The sequence below is a fragment of the Heloderma suspectum genome, chromosome 2 (assembly GCF_057233095.1).
Source record: "Heloderma suspectum isolate Gila_16-S chromosome 2, 16-S_ref, whole genome shotgun sequence".
Classification (NCBI taxonomy): Eukaryota; Metazoa; Chordata; class Lepidosauria; order Squamata; family Helodermatidae; genus Heloderma; species Heloderma suspectum.
Genome location: NC_139459.1, coordinates 229,342,574 through 229,365,238, shown reverse-complemented (window position 1 = coordinate 229,365,238; position 22,665 = coordinate 229,342,574). Strand labels below are relative to the sequence as shown.

At 45.5% G+C, this 22,665-nt stretch overlaps 1 protein-coding gene across 1 annotated transcript; it reads left to right on the top strand.

Moving 5' to 3' along the window:
- The first annotated feature begins 5,298 nt into the window (after positions 1 to 5,298).
- LOC146354193 (testis-expressed protein 47-like) lies at positions 5,299 to 21,359 on the top strand. The gene is made up of 7 exons (XM_084838358.1): positions 5,299 to 5,534; positions 11,778 to 11,850; positions 12,151 to 12,257; positions 15,183 to 15,244; positions 16,207 to 16,411; positions 18,062 to 18,218; positions 21,211 to 21,359. Exons 1-7 carry the CDS (start codon positions 5,379 to 5,381, stop codon positions 21,297 to 21,299), a joined length of 849 nt encoding a protein of 282 aa, XP_084694484.1. The 5' UTR covers positions 5,299 to 5,378; the 3' UTR covers positions 21,300 to 21,359.
- The last annotated feature ends 1,306 nt before the right edge of the window (positions 21,360 to 22,665 follow it).

Here is a 22,665-nt window from a genome sequence, read left to right as displayed (position 1 = left end):
TTGGTGAGCGTCAATGCTTTGGGGAATCAAGGCTGGAAATGGGTAGATTAATCCAAGCGTTGTCTGTTTACTGGGATCCACAGGCAAGGAGATGGGATAATGTTGTTCTTGTGTACTGATTGGCTGGTAATGAACACTGTGGCACTGTGGCTCCTGAAACCCTTCAGTGTTTAAAATACACAGGAACTGGGGTGGGGGGAACCCTGTCTGTTTTCTGGAACACGTTCCTGCACACCAGCAATGATCAAAACTGGGTCCCCAGTAGAGTGGTACTTTTTATGATACTTAATGGCTGCTGGAACTTGAGTGCTGTCATCAAGTTACCCTGCTTGTGGTGCCATTTCTTACTAGTCTCCTCTCCTGATCTACCAGAAGTGCCTGTATATTTTCGCCTTCCAAAGGACTGACTGCCTTGCAAAACTTTTGTGACCTCTCCCATCTCATCAATATGCTGCCTTTGCGCAATGACTGGTGCTCTTGTTAGAGATATCTGCATAGATGTTTGGGGGGATATCATTCACTTCCAAGAAAAAAAAGCCAGTATCGCATAGGTGTCCTGGGAGGCAGTTCAAGGCATAAGTAGCTGCAAGGGAGAAAGCAGTATTTGCAGATAGTTGTACAGGGAGTCATAGAGTGTTTCTACACCAGGCTAAAATCCCACCAGAGCGTTCTGCTTCTGTTTTAAATGCAGTATCATGATGGGCTCCCTTTATACAAGCTTCCCTTTCCCCACCCCTCCCCTTTCCCCCTTATCTGCGTTGTTCTATATGTTTCATTATACAGCCACTAGATGGTGCTGTGGTGTAGCTCCTCTTATTGTGGGATTTCCTCTTTTCATGAAGGAACTCAACGTGCTGTAATTTGATAGCTCATTATCTCCAATCTTTTTAAGAATGGGATAAAGGTCATTGAGGGTGGGAGATGCCCTGGACGTTGACAACATTGTGGAGAAGGCTATAGCATGACTTGGTGAAGCAAAGGAGATGGAGGAGTCTAAGATAAAACCATGCCTTCATGCCTCATTAACAGGGCAGGTAATAGCTTTGACAATGGATACAATTGAGGATAAAAGGAGAGGAAGCCTTAGGAAGAAAGGAGAGCGGTTTGGACTTGGATATGTTGGTTTTGAGATGATTATGAAATATCTAAGCGGAAATATGAGACAGGTAATTGGAGATGTGGATTGGAATGGTGGGAGATGGTTCTGGGGTAGAGAGGTAGAGCTGGTGGTGATCAGTATATGGGTGGTACACAGAACTGTGTGATTTGATGAAGTATCTCAGTGTAGAACACAGTGTAGAGAGCTGACAGCAGAAGCCCAAGAACAGATCCCCAAGGGGCCCCAGTGGAGGGGGGGTGGATTGGAAGCGGAGGAAGAGCATCTGGTATAGAAAAGACGAATGCTTAAGCAGGAAGAGAACTAGATAGTAACCACCACTGAAGCCTAGGTAGGCATGTAAAGAATCAAGTAGGAGAGGGTGATCAACTGTATTAAAGTCTGCAGAGCGATTAAGGAGAATGAGGATAGAGATCTTTGGAGTTGGCAGTGTGGAGATCGTCAGTGATTTGGGGGGACTGCAATTTCATTGGAGCTCAGAGGGTGGAAGCTAGATTGCAAGAGATCAAGAAAGAATTTTGAGAGAGCAGAAGTAATGGTGTGCTCCAGAAGTCTGTCATTGGGGTCCCTGTGCAAGCAATGCACTCTGCTCAGCTGAATTCCCAGTGTAGGTCTATAGTTGTGGCGGAAGCTACTATGCAGATGTTAATTCAGAGGGTGCTTGAATTCTTACCTATGCTTTCATTGCCTCTGCCTGGTGTATTTCTGTTTCACCTCAGCATCTGTGAAGAGAAAGCTATCCAGCTGAATAGCAGGCCCCATTTCCTAGAATCCCAGGAAAAGGTTATTTCATGTGTATGAGAGTTTGGCTTTGGGCTCATTAATCTACTGGCACAAGTTGGTCAACCATACCATGGACATGTCTTTTCCCGGCTGCTGCAGGCTGAGCTTTGTTGGCACGGGGGGGGGGGGGATGGAGTGAACGATCTCCCAGTCCCTGGGGGCTCTTTTGTTAAGCCATTGCCTAGCAACTGCAGCAAGAGTGGAGCAGGCTATGGCGTCCTCCGAGGAAGCCAGCAGCTTTTTATACCAGACGGATGACTTCACCTTTGAAGAGAGGAGTTCAATGTATGAGCTGCGGCTGGAGAGACAGAGAGAGAATGGAAAGGTTTGTGCTGGGGTGAGCGGGAGAGATACTTTCAGAGGCACAGATTGCATCCTGGATCCCTCAGACTGAACTCCAGCACCATATTCATAACGGTCCCTCTAACTTTGGCACTACAAGGGGCCAGAACCCCATTCTTTGCGTGTGAAGTAGCTTTTAATATGGCTAGCCATGAACCCCATTGATTATTTGTAATAACAAAAGAGGGATTCAGACAAGTTATACCTTAGCTGGACTTTTGACCTCTTTCTGACTGTATGGCACAGGTCCATTTGGTCTTTTTGCTGTCCATCACTTTTCTTGTTTTCTTTTAACATAGAGGACAGAGAATGTGCATCTTCAAGGTCTAAATGACACCTTTATGCAGGTAATAATTGCTATCAGCAAGGACAGGTAGAGTGCTTAGGAAGGCACTAGACCATGCATACCCAAGTACTTATTTGCATGCCTTTTAGCAATGGCTTCAGTTTCTCAGAAGGTTCAAAATGCCACTGTTCCATAGAGAAAATGGCTCCATCCAACAGTGAGAATGCTGTTAGGTCTTTTCTTTTTGTTTAAGGAACTTTTAACAAATGAGATTGCATTATGTAGGAAAAGAAAATGTGTGGTGAAGCCTTCCATAATTGGAAGGAGAGCCCAAGGACCTCAGACCTGGCATGGATGCTTAATACTGTATGCCCAAAAGGGGAGCTCAAGGAGGAAACTGCTCTTCAAGACTATATTACAAAGATTCCCAGCATGCATAGCCTTGAAAAGCCTTTCAGCTCATCCATCAGTAATCTGATGCCAGCAAGTGATAGAGCTCACATGTCAGTTTAGTATGCCATAGGTCTCTGAGAAATATTGCTGGTGTTTCTGAAGCACTTAGAGGGTCAAATGTGTGCTACTCTTAGGGCTTTATCTCCAGCATTTGGTGCTGAAACTAAACCCACCCAAATCCTCCACTGATAACATGAAGGTCCCCACCATCCACAGCCACTGCTTTCTCCCAGGTGTGTAAGCATGTCACTTTTCCTCTCTTAGAACTTAGAAGACCATGCGTGTGCACTTGTGGATGTATATATAGCATAGCATTTAAGTCCACTTCTTACTGATATTTCTGTTTCCTCCTGCTGGCGAGTATGCCCTGATTGATTGATTGATCGATTGCATTTCTATACCACCCAATAGCCAAAGCCCTCTGGGCAGTTGATGACAAAACCATAGCATACAACATGATAAAATACAATATGAAATTTAAACCTACAGTATAAAATAAAAAAATAAAACCCAAATAAAACCTAGCAGCTGTGCAAATATTTTAAATACAGTAACAGTTCTTTCTTAAAAAGGAAGTTTGGTTTAATTAAAAATAATTTAACTTTGAGATATGTTCAGTGAAATGTAGCTATGAAACATGTTACCAATTAGTGATCCAAGGTGCTCTGTCAAAATGAACCTTGGCTATCCCATATGTCCTCTTAACCTCGATGCATCTTCCTTCCCCTTTATTGTCAGCCACCGTTAGAGGGGAAAGTATCAAGACAGGGAAGCACTGATGGGAAAGATCCAGTGCTGGAATTTGGATTTTGGTCATGCTGAGGCAAGGGAGGCTGAAAAGGAAGGATGTTTTAGCTCCATAACTTAGCTCAAGTGATCCCCAATAACTAAGGTTTGGTGGATCCCAAGTAGTGGGAGTTAATTTATCCACATAACTACTGGAGATCATAGACATTAAACGCTGATGCAGTGTTAAGAACATAAGAAGAGCCATGGTGGATCAGACCAAGGGTCCATCTAGTCCAGCATTCTGTTCCCACAGTGGCGAACCACCTGTTGACCAGGAACCTACAAGCAAGGCATGAGCACAACAGCACCCTCCCACCCATGTTCCCCAGCAAGTGGTGTACATAGGCTCACTGCCTCTGGTACTGGAGGAAGCACATAGCCATCAGGACCAGTAGCCATTGATAGCCTTTTCCTCCAGGAATTTTTCCAAGCCCCTTTTAAAGCCATCCAAATTGATGGCCATCCCTACATCCTGTGGTAGCAAATTCCATAGTTTATGCGCTGTGTGAAGAAGTACTTCCTTTTATCTGTCCTGAATCTCCCACCAATGTTCTCTACTTCCTCTCTGCTGCCTGGGCATGGGAAACAAAGCCTAATGGCCTCTTCAGATTTTAAATGTCAATTTCCTCTTCCTACTCAGTTGATGGGTAAAGAATGGATTTGACAGTTTTCCCTAAGTCGCATCCACTGGCATGTAAAACCTGTGTTTTTCCAGGACCTAGGCTGGAAACCAGGTACTTCTTATCAGGCTTTGCAAATAAGTGCACATTGAAGAGTTTTGGTCCCATACACTTCCAAGTTTCTACTAAGGCTGTGGCTAGCAGTCTCTACAGGTCATTTTTTTTTTGTTTTGCTTTCTAAATCAAGCCCCATGCAGAGGACTTTTGAAATTAGGCTGAGGGCTGCAGGTTTCCCACTCTGGTTCTAGGGGGCAAAGAGTGACAAGGGGATACTAAGTGCATATGTGAGGTTAGCACTGAGGTATGTACCCTAATATTTCTGGTACTGAAATATTACTGTGTGCCACTGGAATCTGACTTCTAAATGACCACCAACCATTCTCTGACTAATTGTGAATGCTACTCACAGATAGGCTTAGAGCTGCTTTATGTTACCAAGGATATATGCATTTACTGTACACACGCATCATAATTCCATGCCCAAAAGACTGTTGGCACAAATGCAACTTCCCTCCATGCAACTGTTGATTCACCTGTAGGGAAACACAACCTGATGTGGATTTTGGCTAACAGCCCAGCTTCCACCTCTGAATGTGTAGCTCCTACTTGCCCATAGTTTTTAAATGCCGTTGTAAGGCCAGAGCTGGGATGTTCGCATTAGATGTCAAGTGTTGCCTGAGCAACAGCTACCCAATCCAGCTAACCTGCCAGTGGCAAATGCCGAAGGACAGTACAGCTTGAAGAGCCAAATGAGCATGCCTGATGGTGCTTCTATAGCACTAGAGTTTGTCAACAAACACCTTTGTGTGCCCAGGGCACCGCCTTACAGTCAATGCAGAGTGTAACATCATCCGGATGGCTCATCTGATTTATTCATTGTGCCACAAGCTCCATCTCCCAGTATCGGGTTTTCAGAAGCCAGGGTACAATGTCGGGATTTAAAGTAGGCACCTTAGCGATAGGGAATTATGAGAAAATCACTGAGATGTGGGACAGGCAGGAACCATCGCCATCTGAGGAGGAGAGGACAAACCTTCTTGATCAGCTTCTCCATGAGAAGGCACACAATAGCTCAGAGAACCCAGTAAGTATTCTAGAGCTGAGAGTCCATGCTCCTCTGCTTGATCCTTTATTTTGGTTGAGAATGGAAAAGGAAAATTTTGCATGCGTGAAGCATCAGCTTCAGGGGGAGGGGGATAACAGCTGTCTTTAAATGGGGCTGACACAGATGCCAGTAGCAAGTGTGTCTTGCAGCCTTGGCCACTATGAGTTGTTTGGCTGCAAGATTTACACCCCGTGGCTTGCTACTGAGAGCACATTTCCTGTAAAGAAACGAGGGAGTTAAGATTCCTTTTAATTGGGATATAATGTAATAGATCATACAATGCAACTTTCTGTATCCTGATAAAAATCAAACCTCCACAAGCGGAAGCAGTTGTTCTACCATTCCACTTTTTTGGAGACAATTTGTTCCCATTTGTTATCGCCAATTCTTGTCCTATCCCTTTGCACAGATATTTCTCCCTCCCAGAGTAAAAAGAGGTGGTTCAGCAACAGCACAAACAGAATTCCGAGTTAGACTGGTGACTTTCATGTGGGCAGAAACAATATATGGTTTTTTACTCCAGCTATGCGCTCCTTTTCCTCACTTGTTATAGATTGAAACAAGAAGGAACAATTCAGACAGGTGGCAAAAGTTTACTCTTGGACCTCTGGAGTTTACTCGGAGGTCCATGTCCTCTGAACAAACACTAATAATACTGAAATGGCTAGGCACCCATAAGTAAAGTAACTTACCAGAACAAAAACAAGCCCTATCCAATTATATACAGGCACACATAGACACATACATTCCCACCAATGCTTTAACATGGCCTCTTAACTATGCCTATTATTGATAAATGAAGTACCTGTTTTCTCAGTAGGTGTCCCAATTGCTAGTATGGACCAAAATATTCAAGCATCTCCTCCCATGGATGTACAAACAGTGTGATGTCTAAACAAAAAATGGTTTTATATCTGCAGGGAATGCAATTTTTATATTAAATATTTCCAAATTTCAGCAGCGAGGTGAGTGATTCATGGATGTGACTTGGTCACTGCTGCACTATGACCAAATATTTTCTCACTTAAAACAAGTGTAATCTGTTTTCATCTGGCAAATGCTGGAGGCTAAGTTCTATCATGAGCTGATTTCCTCTGATCCTTGGCATTTCCACCTCCCTGAGAACAAAGTTAGCCACTGTTAAATTGCTTTTATTGATTAATTTAAATGTATGCAAGAAGAAAAGTGGCTTTGGCCTACTGAATAGCTAGGACACATGCAAATGAAAGAAGCAACCCATCCAATTCTAAACTGGCAATACAGTACATGTGACAAAGCCAGCTGCCCAAAGCAAAGTAACTACCAGCTTGGTGTGTCTTTTAACAGAGCAAAAGCAGTCGTGCGGCGCATGATGCAGAAACCTGGCTAAACCTAAGCGTGTCTGGGTCTGATTGAATGGGAACCACATGCATGCCATCTTGCGTTCTGTGGGAGAGAAATTCAGTTAATGAATAAATTAGTCCCACCAACTTTCACAATGGCACCTCAGAATCGAAAAGAATGCTTGCAAATTTAAAACTCGCTAAGTAAATACACCTGGAGCTGGATCCAGCTTTGTTGTTGCATCTGCAGAACAGAAACTGCTGGAAGAACGGGATGTCCTTGTCCTCTCCCTCCCCCTGCACGCCCTACAAATCTACACCAGAGGGTCCCTCAACCATCTGGAACAGATTTGGAGGGCACATGGGGGGGGGGCGCTGCAGGGTGAGGAAAGGATGCAGAAGTCCTGTTCCACCAATGGTATCTGTTCTTTGGGTGCAGCAATTAAGCTGGATCCAACCCCTGGGATAATGTGGGACTGATTCAAGTTTAAGGTGACAGTCCTATCTACACTTACTTGAGAGTGATTCCCAATGAACAGTGATCTTATTTTCAAGTATACCTGCTTAGGGTCAAGTTGAGAGAAGTACCCTTCCTGAGCTTATAATGCATATTTTACTATAACACAAAAATTTAAGGCTACGTAGCAAGTCTTCTTGAGGGCTCAGCCATGAGTGTACTTAATCACACAGGCAGAACAAGTACCTTAATAAAAATGGCCATTTATTCAAAAGAAGTCAAGCAGCATAAAGAATAGATGTCTGGGGTAGGGGGAGGTATAAAATTGCAGTGCTTGCTGGTTATTCCACCTTCTCTAAAAGTGTTTGAGGCGCATACACTTGTATACAGTTTCCAGTAGATTTACAAACTGATCCTTTTGTAAAATGTTAGGTGCCCCAAATCCCATGGAAACCAATGGGCTTAGGGTTGCCTAATCCTGCATAGAATCCCAGTCTGTTAGGCTGGAATCCTAGGCGCACTTACTTATTTATTTATTTTTATTTATTTATTTACAATATTTATATACTGCTCAACATCAGAAGATTCTAGAGCAGTGAACAACAAAGATAAAAGAATAAAGCAGGTTAAAACAGTTAAAACATTTTCTTAAAATACACATTCCAATAAGGTTGAATTTAATAAACTGCGGCTGGTCATGCAAGGAAGGCCTCTTGAAATAACAGTGTCTTCAGGAGCAGCCAAAAGCAACACAATGCTGGCACTTGCCTGACCTCCAAAGACCGGGAATTCCACAGGAAGAGGGTCACCACACTGAAGGCTCTTTTCTTGGTGGAATCCAACCAGGCCATAGGTCCATGTAGAACCATCACAACCATGCCCTCTGATGACCTCAGTGACTGGGCAGGTTGGTAAGGGAGAAGGTGCTCTCTGAGGTATCCTGGTCACACGTTGTTTAGGGCTTTGTACACACGTGCTAATACTTTACACCTGGCCAGTGAATAGGCAGCCAGTGCAGTTCCCTTAGCAAAGGAGTTGCTGAAAAGGGGCAGCTCCCGAAACCAGCCAAGCTGCTGCAAACTGCACTAGCTCCAGCTCCAGAGCAGCCTCAAGGGCAGTCCCACACAGAGCGCATTGCAGTAATCTAGTCTTGAGGTTACTAATGCCTGTACCACTGTGGTCAAGCTATCCCTATCCAGGAGAGGTCATAGCTGGCGAACCAGCCGAAGCTGGTAAAAAGGCACTCTGAGCCGCTGCGACCATTTGGGCCTCCAGCGACAGTGATGGATCTAGGAGCACCCCCAGACTACTGACCTGATCTTTCAGAGGGAGTGAGGCCCCATCCAGAACAGGCAATGAGCCGATCTCCCAGACTTGGGAACCACTCACCCACAGGGCTTCTGTCTTGCCAGGATTCAGCTTCAGTTTGTTGGCCCTCATCCAGCCCATTACTGAGCCTAGGCACTGATCCAGGACTTACACAGCCTCTCCCAGTTCAGATGTCACAGGGAGATAGAACTGCGTGTCATCAGCATACTGATAGCATTTAGCTCCAAATCCCTAATGACTGCTCCCAGTGGCTTCATATAGATGTTAAAAACACTGGGGACAAGATGGTACCCTGCAGGACCCCATAGCTCAAGTACCAAGGGGCTGAGGAAAAGTCACCCAATGTTAATCTCTGAAATTGGCCCTGTAGGTAGGACTGGAACCACTGTAGCACAGTGCCTCCAATACCCATCCCATGGAGTCGATCCAGGGGGATACCATAGTCAATGGTATCAACAGCCAATGAGACATTGAGCAGAATTAACAGGGTTGCACTCCCTCTGCCCCTCTCTTGATAAAGGTCATCCATCAGGGTGACCAAGGCTGATTCAGCCCCATAACCAGATCGAAACCCAGAATGGAATGGGTCTAGATAATCAGTATCCTCCAAGAGTGCCTGCAGTTGCTCCACCACAACCCTCTCAAGTATCTTCCCTAGAAAAGGGGTATTGCGACTGGGTGGTAGTCTAATACCATTGGGTCCAGAGTGGGCTTCTTCAGGAGTGGTCATACGACTGCCTCTTTAAGGACAGCAGGGACCACCCCTTCCTGTAGGGAAGCATCTATTACTCCCTGGACCCACCCAGTCACACCCCCTCCCCCTCAGCTAGCTTTTATTATTCAGGAGGGGCAGGGATCAAGAGGGCACGTGGTTGGTGCATTGCTGCAAGCACCTTGTCCACATCATCAGGCTGCAACAACTGGAACCGATCCCACAAAATGGGGCAGATGATGGCATCAGACACCTCGACTGGAACTGCACTAACAACAGTGTCAAGTTTGCTGCGGAGACAAGTGATTTTGTTCTCAAAGTGTGATGCAAAGAAGTCACAGCAGGTTCTCGATAGGGCCAGGACCCCATTTACTGGGGAAGGTGTTAACAGCTCCCGGACCACCCGGAAGAGCTCTGCTGGATGGGTACTTGAGGATGCAATGGAGGCAACAAAATAAGCCGTCTTTGCTGCCCGCGCTGCCATGCAATAGGCACGATTATGTGCTCTAGAACATACTCGGTCATCTTCACTTTGAGTCTTGTGCTATTTGTGCTCTAGCTGACATCCAGCCTGTTTCATTGGTCATAGCTCCCCAGTATACCAGGGAGCAGAATGGGCTCCACAGTGCTGGAGAAGGCACTCAGGTGCAATCAAGTCGATGGCCCTTCACATCTCACTGTTCCACAGTGTAGGACCTTGGCTGGATCACCAGCTCTCTCCACTGGAAAATCCCCAAGAGCATTCAGAAATCCATTGGATTCCAACAGTCTCCTGGGGTGGACCATCCAAATAGGCCTCCCATCCCCGCAGGAGGAGAGTAATGCTGTAAGTTCAAATCTCACCAGGAAATGGTCGGACCATGACAATGGGGTTACTTGGACCCCTCCAATCTTCAGACTACCCATCTCACAATTTGGAGAAAAAACCAAATCATGCCCTGCTTCATGTTTTGGGCCGATTACATACTGAGACAGCCCCATGGTTGTCATGGAGGCCATGAAGTCCTGAGCTGGAACGCCAGAGACAGCCTGAGCATGGAAGTCGAAGTCACCCAGAACCACCATCCTGAGTTCCTCCAACACCACACTTGCAAATGCCTCGGCCAGCTCAGTCAGGGAGGATGCTGGACAGCAGGGTGCGTGGTGCACCAGCAGCATCCCCAATCTGTCTCTCTGGCCCAACACCAGGTGCAGCTCCTCAAGGCCTGCTCCGAGGTGGAGTGGTTTCCTGGTGAGAGAGATGGAAGTTCTATGAACCATGGCGACTCCCTTACCCTGGTCCTCCACCCTATGTTGGTGCTGCACCGAGTACCCAGGTGGGCAGAGTTGAGTCAGGTTGATCCCACCCAGTTCACCCACCCTTGGGAATAAGCCCTCTCATACCCTATAAAATCCATATGGTTGGGTTGTGTAAATCAAATATGCTTAAAACCAGGCACAGATGGGCTCGATCAAAATACACAAGCTCATGCCCTTTATTTTTATAGAGCAAGTCAGTGGAGGCTCATGGCTCTGATTTCATTGGGGCTATGAATCCATTCTGGGTTTCAGTCAGAACCAGCCAGAACTCTAAAGGAGCTATCCAAGGTGCTGAGCCTATTTTGGGGGTTGGGTTCAGCACCTTGGACAGCTCTTTTTGGAGTTATGGCTGGTTCTGACTGAAACCCAAAATCGGTCACAGCCCCACTGAAATTGGAGCAACCAGCCTCCATTGGAGCAAGTTTAGTCCCTGCATATCACATACTCATCAAGAACCAATGGAGGCAGGAACTCCCATGACAGCCTAGTCTTGGCAAGGTCTTTTTTATCGGTAGAAAATACCACGGGGCTGAAGGAAAAGGTACCTCATAAACCGGTCATAGCATGATCAGGGCTTTGGGACATGGCAGTGGAATCTCTCCTTCAATAAGTACAAACACATAACAAAGAAGTCCATACAACAACACATAATTCTCTCAGAAGGGACTATTTGGCAGAGACTCAGGAAGTAATGTGTGTCCTTAAGAGAAGAATGGACTATTGATGATCATAAGGCATAAAACATCACAGATCTACTGTCAGAAGAACTGTTGTTCAGAGCAAGCTACATTTCAAAGAAGGTGGTGATCTGCTGGCTATTTTTGTTTTAGTCTGTCAGAAAACATGGCAGGGGGAACAAAGAATTGTTACTGGTCACAGCTAGAAAATGGCTTCATCATCAAGAATGACATCCAGAGATTAATAAAAGAAGAAACAGGGTTGTTGTTTTTTTAAAAAAACATCCAATACAACATAATTATAATGTTATGTCAAAACATGCAAAGTTTATCTCTTTCCACCATAGAAAACGTACCTGCTAATGTCCCTTTTTTGGTAGGTGCCCCAGTAAAAACTGGGTGCTTTCTCTCTGTCTTTTTCTTTAGAAATCTCTTCTCCACAGGCTGATTTTCCTGGCCAAGATCTCACCACACCTGGCTGATAAAAGGCATTTAGCTGGTAAGTGGTATGGAACAACCCTCCTGTTGACTCCTTCAAGAGCAGACAGAAGGTTCTAGAATGGGATGGGACTGATTAATAAAAGGGACCTGGGCCTCTGTGAGTTTCACCCAGCCTCCTCTCCAACCTGCTTTCACAAGCAGGAGTTTTGTTTTGCCTCACAGCAGATAGGACTGGAAGAGTGAGCAGAGACAAGGGTGGTAATATACTGCCACATCACAAGGCTGTGCTGCTCACTGCATTGCGGTTGGTGTGTTGTACCAGAGGCAGTTCATTTATGCCCACCTCATTTCTTCTCAGAATACTGGGAACAACTGTTTGTGAGTCTGCAACGCTACTATTATCAGGGTGAAGGGGTCACAGGCCTGCTTCTGCTCTATCCCACATACACTGTACACATATTGGAGGTGAGCACTCTCTCTCTGTATAAATTTATGTATTCCTTTAAATATTTCTTGGCCGCCTTTCAGTACAATAATAAAAGAAAAAATAAACAGTGTTTATTGAGAGACTGTTCCAGTGTGAGAGAGCTGTTGGGATACTGCTCAAGTTCATGAGTGGCTCCATCACACTCTTCCTTCAGGCTACCAAATCAGACCCCCATGCCTATGCCACTCGATGAGTTCACTCTTACCTTGGCCACTGCCCCAAGGGAATAGGATGCATGTTGGCAAGAGCAGGGATTCAAGAATTACGTATATCCCACCTCTTTCCCTCCCCCTTCCCACTCCATCTTCCAAGCAGGATCTCCTCATGGGTAGGGTTGCCAACATTTGAAATAGAACTTTCTGGCAACTGGGCACAGCCTAGAGTGGGTCTGGGGATAGAGCCAGGGGGCAGAGCCAAGCGGTTTGGGATATATCTGGAATCGCAATGGTTGGAACAGGGCTGGGGATGAAACAAAATACAAAAGCAGAGGGAAAACAGCTTAAAAAATGTGCATGTCTGTGTGCGTGCGTGCATGAGGTGGGGGGACAGTCTTGCCACTGAATTTCTAGCAAGTGGCCCCAAAGCAACAAAACAAAACAAAAACCTCGGGCTACCACCACCACCCTTGGTCTGGTTGGCAACCTGACTTAATTTAGCGGGTGGCGGGAACTGTCTAGCAAATCTTTGACTCCACTCAGCCCTTCCATTCTGTATTTCCCTATATCTGACAGCTCATGATCTGAATCTCTTGCCCTCCAGTCAGTGCCCTCACTGCAACAATCTTTATGTCCCCTCTCACCAATGCCTGGAATCCCACACCCCAACATAGCTTTATTTTGCTAAGGACCATGGCAGCTGACAAGAGGGTGGAACTGGGCTTCCTTGAGGCAAGAACAAAATGGAGGCTGTGGTGAGTGCATCTGACATGAGCTGGAGTTGTGGTAGGGAAAACATCTTAAGTGGAGCTAGCAGCACCTTGCTCTCCTCAACATCCTTATTGACTGAAGCACAAGGCCTCCCATTTCAAGGTCTGCCCCATTTGTTTGTTGACTTTTATGTGTGAGGCAATTTATTGTGTGCTTTGCCTGACCAGCATTTTGGAGAAAATGCCTGTCTTCAGGGGTTGCCTACACTACTGGAATCCACTTGAACAACTCAATATTCGTTGGTTTGAAGCTGAGTTGTTCAGGAGGATTCAAGTAATGCAGGCATCGCCTGAAGGAGACTTTTCTCCAAAATGTCAGGTGGGCAAAGCACACAATAAACAGGCACTGTTGTGACTTTCTAGGAATGGGAGAACCTGCAATTTCTGAGCTTTCCTAAATTCTCTGAGAATCACTTCAAAACTGATTTTGGCTTGCTCCTGGTTTTTTACCTCTTTTTTAAACCTCTTTTTCACCTTGTTTGCATTTCAAACAGGAAAGGTGTGTATTTCTGTGCATATTTTTAATGCACACTTTCCCCCTATTGACCAAAGTGTGAAAATGTGTATTTTTTCTTTTTCAAAAAACGTGCATTTCAAAGTGTGAATTTCTTTAAAAAAATATGCTCTTTCTGAGCACGAGCACAAATTTGGGAATTTGCAAACATTTCTTGCTTTTAAAAAAGTGCTTCTGTTCACATCCGCTTTCATGAACGGGACGTGTTTGCATGATTTATGAACAGAAATGAAATTCTGTACATCCCTATGACTTTCTCACTTGTTTTTCTTTTCATGATTGGAGTGCCTCTCTGCTGTTTTTCATGGGTGAGGCATCCTCTGCTGCACTATCTATTTCTTCTCCATTATCAGCCGTTCTTGGATGGTGTAAAGTCAGCCTCTCGCTGTCCGTAACCATGGTAATAAAAGGCCTAGAAGTCCTTCAGTGTAGTGAGCTTTTCTGCCCAATTATAGATCATTGGTTTGAAAATCTTTTAACTATGAAGGTCCCTTGGCCCTCCTTTGATTATTTTGGTAACCTTACTTCCTAATTCTGTTCCTGCTACTCCCACAGGAACCTTCTTGAGTTCTCCCATGTTCCATGGAATTTGAGAGGAGGGGTTGCGGGGTGGCTTCTCAGGCATCTGTACTTGGCTCTTTCCTGACTCCACCTGCCTATCATGTGCAACATGGAAGTATAATGTTTTAAAAATGAAGGCCATGCTGTACTTTGAAAATAGCTGCTTGAAATTAAGTTCTTTGGGTGGGAGCTTAATCCAATCTTCTGCTTTGTTTCAAGGATGTTCAGTCGGCAGAGAGGAAAGCTAGAATTTGCAGAACGTCATTGCATTTGCCTCTCCGTGCACTCTTGTTTGCTTCTTCCCCCCGGTCAGTTGTATATGACCGATTGTGCATCTGTGTCACCCAACTCAGTATCCGATAGTGGTATAAGAATTTTCCTTTTAACATGCTTCCAGATGGGTGTTGTTGTTTTTAATTGTGAAACCATCCTGCCTCATTCATGGAATTTTATGAGGGGTGGGATTCAGATGTCATCACCTTCCATTTATAACCTTCCTTTGTTTTCCCACCATGTCTTCCATCTTTTTTCTTACCACAGAAAATCTGTTAAGGAGGGAAAGATGGAACAACTGCACAGTGTCTTTTGACTGATAGTGCTATGAGCCATTGGTTCGGAAGCAGCTTGGGCCATTTCGCTCTCTATTGTCTACTGATTGGCAGCAGCTCTCCAGAGTTTCAAACAGTTTTTGCCCAGCCTCACCTGGAGATGCCGGGGATCGAACCTGGGACCTTCTGCATGTAGAGCAGCTGCTTTGCCACTGAGCTACAAGCCCCTGAGGGGTCCAAACAATGGGCTGCTTGGTGTTCACTGCACCTGGAGTTCACCTGGAGCCCCCGCTGCTTTATGGCCTGCAATATTGCTAGTTTGTTGTCTTAGCTAAATCTGTTGATTTTCTTTCAGTCATCCAGTGATGTGCTTTACGCTGTCCTGCGGGACCTGAGGGACATGGAGCCGCAGGAGAGGTGAGCAGGTGGTGGCAATTATACAGCCTTTTCAAGGGTAGGGCTGGTTGTCAGTTGAGCAATCCTGATTTATCAGATTTGGTTTGACACACTAACGTTGCAGCTTGATTGCAAGAATGTGGGACTGAGCCTCATGCGACTAATGCGTTTTGTTGGCTACGCTGACAGGACAGATTGTTTCTGCTTCCAGCAAAGTCCTCCTCAGTTGCGTAGCTTACTGGGTGACCTTGAACCAGTTGCCGACTCTTAGCCTAGCCTACCACACAGGGCTGCTGTGAGGATAAGGGGTGGAAAGGACAATGTATGCTGCTTTGAGTTCTTCGGAGGAAGGGTGAGATGACGACGACGACAATTATTTTATTCTGGCATGATTGGAAACACCCTTATGGAGCCTGGTGCTGAGAGACTGATGGACAGTTGATACATGCATGCTGAGTATTCATTGACTCATTAAGTATTGTGGCAAATCAACTACTGCAGCGTAATAGAACTTTCATATCACCTGATGGAACCCATTACGCAGTCAAAACTGAGTAATGGAGAGATGAGAGTTCACGCAAGATACATGCATGTGTGAACCTGTTCTTAGAAAACAGCAGGCCCAGGATGTCAGCATCTTACAGGAGCTCACTGGCTCTTTCTGAGGATATTCTGCCACTTGGGGCTGAATTTCCAGCTTTTCATGTTTTGTAGCTTTGTTCTTTTAAGGCTTATGGAATGCTTCAATTCCCCCGTATCAGGTGAAGGCAGCTGAGCTGGAACCCTTGTTGTTAGCACTTTGCCACACACACAGCTTTTTCCCCCTTTTTCTTTTTTACACCACTGCATGTGTTTTGTGAATGTTTGAAAGTGGTTCCCACCCCTGACTTCTGTAATGAGAGCCCCCCAGCCCCCAGCTATTCTCTCCTCACAGCTATTAAGAAGATGTTGGACCTGATCCATGATTTCTTGTTCTGTTTCAGGGCATTAGTCCTGGATGCCAAGATCCTTGTAATGTCCCATAATCTCCCCACCCGCCTCTTCCAGCAGTGGAACTACAAGGTGCTGAATATGCCAGAGAGACACCTGGACTATGATACACCTCGCGAGGAGCCAGTCGAGGCTCTTATCTACGAATGCCTGACAGCACTCCTGAAACTTGGCAAGCATCTGCTGAAGTGCCCCAAGGTAGGGGCCCTTAATGTGGTGCTCCATCCGTGCTTTGGCTGCCATTATTGCTATTTTCGTACTCACACATTTAGTACCACTACTCCCCATTAGTATGGCAGGCGGTATAGCAGACAGACATTGACTCCACACCACCCACCTACACCAAACAGTGAAGGATCAGAGCAGCCTTCTCCCAATGTGGTGCCTTCCAGATGTGCTGGATGACAACCCCATACATCTCCAGCCAGTATGGAAGGCTGTGATTAGAGGCTGGCCCCAAGGCCACCCTCAGCCACTTGCAGGATAACTTTGTCGTGTCTCAGCTGAGGCAATGCAGGGAGGGATGGGATCTCTCTTTAGGCATGGGGGAAGAGACAGCCAATGGCAGGAGGCATGGTAGCGCCCTTTCAGTTGACAGCATCGCCGGCTGTAGTAGCCTCAGACAGTGAGGACATGCCTAGAAAGCTGAGGAGGTTAGAAAGCTGGGCAGTTAGAAGGGTGGGACAATTCAAATGTTGTGATGGCCTCCCAGTGTGGGGTCTCAGATTGTGTCCTGACAGAAGCCTCCATCCACTCCCCTCATGTCTGTGAGTAGGACAGGGATCTTGTGGAGAGTGGGGAAGAGGGAGGAAAAAGCCAAGGTCATTCTATGTCCTTCGTGCTCAGACACCTGTTTCTTCCTTTCCCTTCCCTCCCTGCAAAATCCCCATAGTGCTTGGGGTTTTTTTTTGGTGTGGGCACAACCCCTATGGAAGAGGAAGACCCACATTCATTGTCATGACAGGGGTGGGAATGGGTGGATAGAGGTCTTGTGTACTGCAGTGACCATTGTGCCCCCTCATGGGATCCCTGTCAGTCAAGGCCAAACCATCAAATGCCTCCGCTGCAATGCTGCCCCCAAGTGCAATCCATTACTTTCCCCCTATTTGAATAAATGGCAGCCATTATTTTGTTGTTGCTGGAGGTTTTCAAGAAGAGTATGGCCAAGCAGTGCTGGGGATGCTATGGGAGACATTGGTAACCATTTATAAGACCCAGCCTGCAAGGTCCCTCGTAGTTCTCCCCTGCTCTCACACATCGGTGACAGAGTCAGGCACTGTCTGAGGTGAAGGGAGTGGACAGAGGCTTCCTTTAGAGCACAATTTTTAAAGTAGATTTTGGGATTATGGACCAAAATGGCTTTCTTTGCTTTTTATTGGTAGGACAGTCACCACACCTCTGTTCCTCAGTTCTTCTAAAATTGCTACCTTTTCCTTAAAACACACATATTCAACACATCAGTCACATGACAGCAGGTGGATGGAAGAACTGAGGAACCATGCCCCTAGAAGTGCTGCTGTTACAATCCTGATGATTTGTGTGGGGAGAAAGTGGCCAGTCTCAGGGCAGACCTGCCCTCCTGCTCCCTGGCAGATCATAGCATGACCCCTTGGAGCAATTTGACCACAGTGCCACCGCCGCCACCTGATCTTATACATTTAGAAGGGTGTGAGGTGGGTGTCTGGATTCAAATTTCTCGGCTTTTACATTGCATTAAGCAATAAGTGTTCCACGTTTTATAAATCTGGGCAAGCTAGCAGAACATTGTTCAGGAGGCCATGTTCATATCTTCATATGCTGGACCATGGAACTTATCTGAAATGATATTTCCTCTTCTCTGGTCTTCAGAGCCCCAAGAACCTCCCAGACACCATCCTGGAGAAGGTACCAGAGCTCATTGTTCCCCAAGACACCATCTGTCACCTGCTGGACTGCCAGGAGCTGCTGAGTCCAGCTCAGTACCTGAATCTTTTTGACTCTCCTGTGAACATCCTGACAGACTCAGGTATGGGCCAACTGTGGCAGGCTAGGGGGGAAGAGTTTGAGGCAGGCCCACAGCCAGACATTTTGTGGTGTGGGGGGACTTCAGGGGATCAGGAAAGTAGTGTAGAGCAGTGGCCTAATCTGGTGGCCAAGATGAACAGCAGCAAGATACCAGTTCCTGTATGCACCTTAAAGGCAAGGGCACGGATTGATCCCTGCTGTTGTCTGTTTTGGCTGCTGGGTGATCCTCTTATTAAGGGGTATCAAAGCTTCATTAAAGCATCTATGATAGGCAGCAGTGCATCCAGAGAGAGGTGAGCAGCAGAGTAAGGATGGATCTCCCATCTCCCCTCCCACACAGCAGTAATTTACTGCTGCATTACAGATAGTGCAACAGAAAAATACTCGTATTACTACTTTGGGAATAAACTTCTTATAGCTTGACCATCAGTGTGAAGTCAGCCGATAAAACAGCAGTGTCTAATGTTCAAATCTATGAGCCCCTGGATTGCACAGGCCCTGATTTTAAACCCCCAAGGAGCACAAATGTGGTAGATATACAATTGGTGTGATTTTGACAAAGGAATTGATGCCATCAGTCACAGAATCCTAAGTATGTTTACTATGTTCAGTGGGTCTTACTCCTAGGAAAGTGTGCATAAGATTGCAGCTTAAAATACTTTAAATCCCACACTTGTGAAATGCCAGGGCAGAGTTCAGCATTGAGAGTGTCTTGAACTAGCTCTCCAAGGCTCTGGTGGGAGAGCTATAGGGATCATGCGCCTTGCATATGGTACCTGTTAGAAGGACTCAGCCAAAATATTTAGAAGGCCTTAGTTGGTCAGTTACCTAGAAAGCTCCTCTCTCTTCTGGGGTGGTACAATGCAGCCCCAACGATGTGGATTACAAAGCCTTAAAGGCAAGGCCTGTGTATCAGCAAAATAGGGCATGAACTTCCTCATGTAAAATATGAAATTAAATGTGAGGCTCAGAAATTGGGGAAGCCAACACGCCTCTGGAGCTGCCTGTATATTCCTCTAGGAATATTTGCAGGTAGCCTGGTGGGTTCTAGGCAATGACAAGTTTATTTTCTTGCCTGGGTTTTATTGCAAATGACAATGAAACTCAGAATTGCTCAGTGTTGCAATTTATATAGCACTTGTTTTGCTCGAAGGGCTAGTGTTTCGAAGTGATGATCCAACATCAGTTTAAGTTCCTCATGCACCACAGAAAGGTACAGTACAATGAATTGTATAGTTCCCAGTGTATGCTGGCACTTGCATGGCGCTTTCCAGTGCATGAGTAGAGTCACAGGTAACTTGCTACTAGACTAATACCACCTACTAGGCACAGTAGTAGCCTTTGTCCACTTGCACCATTAACATCCCTGCATGTTGAAATAGGAGCAGTAGCTTTTGAATCTATTCTACCTAATATTCATTGCATTGTTATAAGCACAGATTTGTGTGAACATATATGTAACATTGTGCAACACAGAGGTTTCTCTTGTGATCCCAAAACAGAACTGTTAATCCACTCTTATTATCACCAATGTACCATAACAGGCAGGCCCAGAAGAAGGTGAGTTGGTAGACAAATAAGAACAACCTACATTTTCAAGCTTATTTCACAAAATGCATTACAGAAAATGTGGTTGCTGCTTAGGAGTGATACTGAAGGGACTGGCTGAAAATCTGGAACTCTTTTAACTGTTCCTACAATATGTCTGAATGCAGGTGTTTTAGGTTACAAGCATTCTTTCAAAAAGAAGCATTTAGAGAATATGAAGAGGAACTGGATTAATTGTCACAATTATTGCCATGCCAGGGAACAAGCCCTTGGTATGTAGCTGGGTCAAACTGGGAGGCAGCCAAGAAATCCAAACTTAGTCTATATAAAACAATTTATCTTACAGTGCAATACGAGATTTGAGAGTCAGTCCTGAGTTTGACGGGCTTCACTGTCAGGTAGGGATGACAGAGAGATCTGCAACGGAACCAAATGAGTTCAGATTTTCATGAATCCAACCTGCGGATTCCTCAATGGACAAACTTTTCCCCTGTGAGGTGGATCTGACTTGCAGACTAATTTGCTAACTTTCTGAATTTTGTGCAAATTTCATCATAGAAAAATACGCAAAAAAGAGGCCAAAAACGCACATTTCCCCCATAGGCTATAAAGCATGAAAATGCCTATTTTGGCAAATTTGTGCACTTCTGCCTGCACGAAATTGTGCAATTTTGAATGTGCACATTTGCACAAATTCAGAAACTAAAAAAAATCTGATTCTGTTGATGGGCGGACGATGGAATCTAAGGCACCTGACAATCCATGAAGCCCGTGCTGAACAGATTTTACACAATCTGTACATCCCTACCTTCAGGTAAGTGAGTATAGGATTGCAGCCTTAACTTCATTAAAATTAGGGAAACAACTGTCCCTTGATTACATCATTCACACAAACTGCTACTCTGGGTGCTCAAGTCAAAGTAAATTTCACTCGCCCTGTGGAGGTAGGCATATAGTGTTTAAAAGTTATATAGATCTGTTTACCAGGAACTGTCATTCTCAGAGGCTCTTTAAAACAATCATACTTTTGCAAAGAGCACCTTGTTTCTATCAAAGCTCTAGAACCATCTCATGTTGCACCTTGCACTTGTACATTCCCAAACACGGTACTGTACAGATGTAAAGGAAAACTTACTCCTGATAACCCCCTACAGGAGTATCTAACACTGTTTGCCTTTGTTTGTTCTAATACCATCTAAGTATATGTGTCCTCCCACGGTGAGTGCAAGTACTGTATATTCTGTGTGTGTGCACAGACACCTTCATATGTATGCACACACCTGCACATGTATGCATCACAAAACCTGATATTTGTTAATGACTTTAGCAATACCTCTGCCTTGTCAAGATGCACCCACCCACCCATACATACCTCACAGCAGGTCTAGCAGAGATCTACAACCTGAAGCCCTGCTAACAGTTCATTCCTTCTGTCTCCAAAACAGAGAACATGTGGCCTTTGACAGAGCAGTTAAAACTACATCTTGCGTGGGCTACTATAAAGGAATCTGCTTCCCAGGAGGATCAAGACTAAGACTAAGAGGTTCGGCTATAGGATGATTCATAAATTGACATTAGGAAACATATTTGCAAGATCTGGAACACAGTGTTGGTAGAAACCCATGAGTGCATCCTTGATATTTTGACTAAGAAATCTATGGTGAAAGAGTTTTCCCAGTAATCACTGGGAAAAGGAGAGGAAGAGCAAGTCAAATTTTGTGACACTGGTTGTGAAAACAATGAAAACCTGAGTTGTTCTGGAACCATAGGCCTTCCTCAGATTCGGGATTCAGTCTCCATACAATAAAGTTTTCAAAGTGAACCATGGATTTGTGCATACTTTTAGTCTTGCTTAAAGCAGCATAATGCAAACTTTACAGTAACAACAAATGGCGAATTCACATACAGTAGCAACTGCAAGAGAGGCAGTGCAGTACAGTGGCTACAGCAGGGACGAGGAACCTTTTTTCTGTTAAGAGCCATGCTCTTGGGAGTCATCTGTTTGGGGCCACATGCTGATGGTGGGGTGGACAACCCAGGTTCTCTCCGACACCCTCCTCTCCTCACAGTGGGCTGTCAGGGAAGGGACAGAGCACTCTTCCAGAGGTTTGACTGCTAGCTCGCAGAGGGCTTTTGACATTTGGCCTAGGGGCACCAGTTGCCCGCCCTTGGGCAAGAGTGTTGGGCTAGGACTGTGGAGACCCAGGTTCAGTCCTCACTCAGACATTGGGTGACCTTGGGCCAGCCATTTTCTCACCACTGAACTTGCTCCACGAGGTAGTTGTGAGAATAACAGTGAGCCCCGAAAAACTCTGGGCTCTGACGTTGTGAGTTTTCCTGCACTGAGTAGAGAGTGTCACTTTAATGTCCATCATCTTTTCCCAGCATTTCTTAGAAAGCTAGCAGGGGAGCAGGAAGAGGGGGAAACCTGGTTCCAGTCCTGCATCTGCCACAGTCCCTCATAAAAAAGCAGATGCCATTATCAGCCATCTTGCAAAATGCTAGGCACCAAGTAAAATGTGTTCCTCTGGGCTGAAACATGTATAGACTTCAAAATTCCCAGCACATATTTTACAGTCTATGGCAGATCCTGGACCACTCTGCCTGTGCATGCATCGGAGACTTGTGTGCAGAACTAACATTGAGATACATTTGCCCCAGCACTTCATTTCTTGTTCTCTTCCTTGTTTCAAGGAAGTTTGGTGTGACTTCCTTCACACCAAAACAAAGAAGGCTGCAACTGGTGCCAGCAATCTGTCCAGAAGCAGAAAAACAGATACAGAAGTGGGTCAGCCTACCTTCTTTTTTAGCCTCCTGCTCCTTCTGTACTGGGGTGAGACGGTGCGGTGACCATGACTTCATCCCAAGATCTCTAAGTCCCAGTTGGCTTCGGGAGATCA

What these genes read in the sequence shown, in the direction of transcription:
- LOC146354193 (XM_084838358.1), top strand. Translation starts at nt 5,379, where the DNA reads ATGTCGGGATTTAAAGTAGGCACCTTAGCGATAGGGAATTATGAGAAA. An exon ending in ACAATAGCTCAGAGAACCCA is followed by an intron (nt 5,535 to 11,777) that starts GTAAGTATTCTA and finishes CTTTTTCTTTAG; the next exon opens with AAATCTCTTCTCCACAGGCT. An exon ending in GACATGGAGCCGCAGGAGAG is followed by an intron (nt 15,245 to 16,206) that starts GTGAGCAGGTGG and finishes GTTCTGTTTCAG; the next exon opens with GGCATTAGTCCTGGATGCCA.